Source organism: Austrofundulus limnaeus, unplaced genomic scaffold (genome assembly GCF_001266775.1).
Source record: "Austrofundulus limnaeus strain Quisiro unplaced genomic scaffold, Austrofundulus_limnaeus-1.0 Scaffold718, whole genome shotgun sequence".
Lineage (NCBI taxonomy): Eukaryota > Metazoa > Chordata > Actinopteri > Cyprinodontiformes > Rivulidae > Austrofundulus > Austrofundulus limnaeus.
Window position 1 is genome coordinate 104,150 of NW_013953120.1, and position 5,665 is coordinate 109,814.

At 38.4% G+C, this 5,665-nt stretch overlaps 2 protein-coding genes across 2 annotated transcripts; both read right to left on the reverse strand.

Moving 5' to 3' along the window:
- Positions 1 to 214: 214 nt before the first annotated feature.
- On the reverse strand, positions 215 to 1,175 carry LOC106532090 (olfactory receptor 1073-like). The gene has a single exon (XM_014028083.1). The coding sequence runs from the start codon at positions 1,172 to 1,174 to the stop codon at positions 215 to 217; it is 960 nt and encodes a 319-aa protein (XP_013883537.1). The 5' UTR covers position 1,175.
- A 3,533-nt stretch (positions 1,176 to 4,708) lies between these two features.
- Positions 4,709 to 5,362, reverse strand: LOC106532092 (olfactory receptor 8A1-like; the record flags this gene model as incomplete). The annotated part of the gene is made up of 1 exon (XM_014028084.1): positions 4,709 to 5,362. A coding segment is annotated over one exon (654 nt), but the record flags the coding sequence as incomplete, so codon positions are not given.
- Between the last annotated feature and the right edge of the window lie 303 nt (positions 5,363 to 5,665).

Below are 5,665 nucleotides of genomic sequence, written 5' to 3' on the forward strand. Positions count from 1 at the left end.
ACATTTTATGACAAAGTAAAATAAATTTAAAACCAAACATCTACTGTATTGCTCAACGGTATGTTGCTGGTTAAAAATGTTTGAACAAAATTTAGGTCGTGTTACATAATACTGTTTTCAGCTGCTTTAACAGATATTCACAGGTCACCTTCCTTTCTCACATAATGAAGCCAAACATGCTAAATCATGAAGACAACAACCAAAGCATAATTTCTCAGCATGGACCTGGTTTAACTGAGATTTTCAGTCGACCACATAGATGATACAGTAGAACAGGTCTGATAGTCTGATCTCTGAGACCATAAATGAGTGAAGTCAGACATCTGGGTAAGATGAATATGGTAACATAGAAAATATCCTGGACCCACACAAAAACTATCCTTGTTACATATGTGGCAAGAGCAATAAGCAAAGGGTAGTAAATGGCGGAGGACAGACTTAGACCCAGCTGCACCAGATGCAACAGCAGTGTCTTACGGGCTTTAAGGGCCGATACTTTGTCTGTAGAAGCTGATCTAGCTGCTAGTACAACTCCAGTGTAGGAGGAAATTACTGCCAGACCGGCTGAAATAGACACTAAACAAGTGTAGACTTTATCATATCTTTCACGTAGAGAATCTGGAAACCAGTTAATATCATAGCAATAGTCTTTCATGAGTAAAGTTTCTAGTTTTTCTAATTGAAACTGTAACAAAAAAAGACCCCGGGTGATTATATTTAGTGAACTGACAGTCCAACTTGCAATGATGGCCAGTGTTGTGTTTCTGATGGTGATGATGGAAGCGTGCCTCAGAGGGTAGCACACAGCTACATATCTCTCCAAGGACATCACCACAAGTGTGAGAGGAGAAATATTAGATGTGAGRTTAGCAAACATTGTTAGTAAACCACATACAGGATATGTTAATCTGACTCTACAGATAGCAAGTAGGTAAAGAATCTGGCCCATTGCCAGCAGAGCAGTGTCTGCAACAAGAAGATTATACAGAAGAACATAACGACAGGTGTCACGAAACACAGGTTTACTCCTCAGDGTGAAYATCATGATACCATTAATGAGRAGAGAAACACAGGCTGGAACTGTAGTCAGACAAGAAAGTATCACTAATTCCAATACACCCTGATACTGCAATCCCACAGTGATGTTAGAGTATGAATATGATACATTTGACATAGCAGAGGCTATTTAAAACATAAATAATTGCCTTGATATCACTAAAAATACAAGTTATAAGAAATGTAAGTAAGTATTGTTAATCAATTCTTTGTAAGACACAACAAGTTAATAAGAGACAATAGGTAATCAATAAAACCACTGTCAGACTTGGACTCTTCACCTGTGTGAAGCTGGCAGGTTAGACTCGATGATGGTTTCTGTGTGGGCAGAGCTGCTCTCCAGTGTTTCATTGGCCTCACGTATGTTTTATGAGCTTTGAACTGGCATTATGATCCCATGACAGATCACGTTTACCAGTCTTACCAGAGCACTGATGGGTGGATAAATCCCAGTTCAATCAGCACTTGTTTATGTGTTTATCAGGTCCATTACCAGAGGCCTGGGAACTTAAGAGTTCTGTTTAGATTCTTAGTTGTTCCTCAGACTGAACTCTTTTAGACAAAGATCTCTGAGATTGATCCTGAGATCTATTCTTTTCTGAGATCGTTTTATTCATGTTTCATTGTCTTTTAAACCTTACCTTCATCTGTTGGTTTGGGATTTTAACATTTAAGAACAGGAACAAAATCTTGGGGATTATTTTGATGTGCAGCAGAATTGCTGGCATAGTCATATTAAACCTCACTGTCTTACACAAGGTGAGGTCAGTAAAGAAGCCCTGACTAAATCTGGCAGACCCTAATCATCTACTCCTTGGTGAGTTTATTTTGCTTCTGTCCAGATGCAGGTATCATTTGCCAAGATGTAGAACTAACGAGACATGGGTTTTTACGATGTAAAAACAAGTGTGCATTGCCACGTTGCATGTCATTGCAGCATGGCTTTGCCTGCAGCATTGGACTTGCAAAATGAAATGGGACCAAATTCAATTGTGTTTTCTAAACCAGTTTGTGCCTGTCACATGAGCAGGTGTTTGTAATTAAGGTAATTGAGTAGCAATATGAAGTTGGAAGAGATCTTTTGTTAAAGTTGCATTAGCCGGGTTTTGAACCCTGATCTCCCACATGAAAGTCCACAACATAGACCATTAGACCAGTGGAGATGTAGAAGAAGGTGGTGGCAGGGGTGGGTTTGTATGTGTGCAAAAAGAGGCCACATTGCCAATACAATTATTGACACTAAACTGCATAATATTACAACAATAGAACAGTATTAAGACAATTTTATAGTAAAGCACTGAACCATTGAGTGTAATGGTGTGACAATATAATCTGAAAATATGAGGTTTCAATGAAAGTGTTTGTTCATAGCTGGGATTGAACCATGATCTCACACATGAAAGCCCATGGCATAGACCATTAGAGCTCTGGCAGAGTGTGGTGCCAGGGGTTGGTTTGTATGTGTGCAGAAAGAGGCCACATTTCCAATACAATTATTGACACTAAACTGCATAATATGACAACAATAGAGCAGTATTAAGACAAATGTATAGTAAAACATGAAAGTACAATCATATTAGTAGTGTAAACACTGAACCATTGAGGTAAAATATTAAAAAACTATGGCGCAGTTCCAAGTTGAGTACAGCTGGGGGTAATATTGGACATTACAAGGCCCCATTCACTCCCATTATATAAATTTGGAATAAAGTTTAAACATTAATATTTCAAAAAATACAAGTTGTATAGGCACCAGAAGGCATAGCAACCATTTCGCAAAGGACCTTTACAGATAGAAATTACAATGATAGCTGTAGGACAAAGTATGCAGGAGGAGTAGCGTGGCGACGTGGAAGAAGACGGAATAAGTTGAATAATAAAGAGAAACAGGAAAACAATAGTGTGCATTGCCAATGCAATGCACACTGATAAACTAAAAAACTAATTTATCCCTACAGCAATCAGACTTCTTATGGTTATGTTTATGGTAAGTGGGGATGGATATAAAATCCATATGAGCGGAGGCCTCCTAAGTGGGCCCATTGCTCTCCCCAAAAAGACACTGGTCTTCATTTAAACTTTCTCGTCCCTCGGATGAAGTACACAAGGTTAGAAACACTCAGTGTTCTGAGCTTCTCAGGATCCATAAAGGGGACCCCAAGAATTATTTTCTTGGGGTCCCCAAAACTTCACCGTATAAAAAGAAAAAAAACAGGTGTCTGTTTTTTGGTTTAGTTTGCTGAAGGTGCAATGAATCTTTGGACATTGTCAGTCACATAAGATACTCAGATGCAGCCTACATTTTTAAAAATTTGTCATCCTCTTATGTGACTGCGCTGTACCTGTAGGTACCCACTTGTGCCTACAAATGCTTCTAACACATTAATGGCCCATGGAAACTCAGAGGATGGAGGGGTGGGCCAGCCAGTAATGGCCAAATTATTGTATTTTTTTTAAACTACATTTTTAAGCCTGGAATTGGCAGGCTGCAACCAAAACTGAAGAAGCTATTTGGAAGAGAGGCAAAAAAAATCTTTGAAAATAGGAGGGTAAGTCAAGTTACTATTATGCTGAACAACTTAGGAGTGACTCTGTACAAAAAAGTTTCATAGACATGAGAACAGCATGAAAATGAAGATTTACCTTTCTCTTGGTTTCAATGAAAAAAAAAAAGAAATAAGGACCCATATTTACTTTTGGCCTACATATCACCTGTGGTGTGTAAGATTTGTCCTCATAGGAAGTCAACAACAATTCTTTGCCATTACAATGATGCTTTTGTAGTTTTAGATTTGGTAGGTTTTTGTTTCTTCCTACACTTGAAACAAAAATGTTATGCTTCATTTAAAACCAGTAAATAAAGACAGGTCATTTTGTTATCCTTCACACTAGACTTTTATTTCTACATTTAGACAAGTCTATATATAAAAGGGTAAATCCACACTGGCCAAGACTAGAATTAGAACTTATTTCTCACAAAAATGATTTTGTCTCACTAAAATAGTATGTCAATTAAAACATGGAAAAATAATTACGTTTAGGTAAAATCAATTTAAAACCAAACAATAACTATTTTTCAATGGTACACTATTTTGCCAAAAGTATTTGTTCACCTGTCTTGAATCACATATGAGCTTAAGGTACATTGCATTCCTAATCCATAAGGTTCAATATGACATTGGTCCACAATTTGCAGCTAGAAATGCTTCAACTCTTCTGGAAGGCTGTTCACAAGGTTTAGGAGTGTTTTCTGGGGATTTTTGACCATTCTTCCAGAAGCACATTTGTGAGGTCACATACTGATGTTGGATGAGAAGGCCTGACTATCAGTCTCTGCTCTGATTCATCCCAAAGGTGTTCTACCAGGTTGAGGTCAGGAYACTGTGCAGGCAAATCAAGATCATCCACACAAGATGATGCCATCCATGTCTTTATGGACCTTGCTTTGTGCACTGGTGCACAGTCATTTGGATGGCTGAGCAAATACTTTCAGCAATATAGTGTATAATGCTGGTCAAAATTATGAGCAAAAATCAGGTCATGCTAAATAACACTGATTTAGGCTTTTTTGACAGATGTTACAGCTCTTAATTATACTCTTTCTGAAGCCAAATACACTCAGTCATGACGACATTAACCAAAGCCTAACTTCTCAGCATGGACCTGGTTTAACTGAGATTTTCAGTTGACCACATAGATGGTACAGTAGAACAGGTCTGATAGTCTTATCATTGAGACCATAAATGTGTGAAGTCAGACATCTGGGTAAGATGATGATAATCACATAGAAAACATCCTGGACCCATACAAACACTATCCTTGTGACAAGTGTTGAAAGAGCCATGAGCAGTGGGTGGTAAACGGTTGAAGATAGACTGAGGCCCAGATGTACTAGATGCAACAGCAGTGTCTTACGGGCTTTAAGGGCCGATACTTTGTCTGTAGAAGCTGATCTAGCTGCTAGTACAACTCCAGTGTATGAGGAAATTACTGCCAAACCAGCTGAAATAATCACTAAACAAGTGTAGGCTTTATCATATCTTTCACGTAGAGAATCTGGAAACCAGTTAATATCATAGCAATAGTCTTTCACAAGTAAAGTTTCTAGTTTTTCAAGAGAAAACTGTAACAAAAAAAGACACCGGGTGAGATTATTTAGTAAACTGACAGTCCAACTTGCAATAATAGACAGTGTTGTGTTTTTGATAGTGATGATGGAAGCATGCCTCAGAGGGTAGCACACAGCTACATATCTCTCCAAGGACATCACCATCAACATGAGGGGAGAAATATTTGTTGTGAGATTTGTAGCCCAGTCAATTTTAAGGCAAATATCTGTTTCCCCTCCTTTCCCTTCTGTCCATAAACTAAGTATGAAATCTCGCGAGACTTGCCACGGGATTTTCCCACAAGACTTTCTGTGAGATTTGGAGCTAAGATGGCTGCACACTAGTGTTTAGCATCAGGTGTGTGTGGAGCTGGGAAGGAGTGGAGCTGCTGCAGGTAGGCAATTAGCTAAGTTAAAAATCAATATCTTTCATCTTTAATTGCTTTGACACTCACTAGTATGACTCTCAGGTTTTAGGTACTCTACCAATGTGGCATTGAT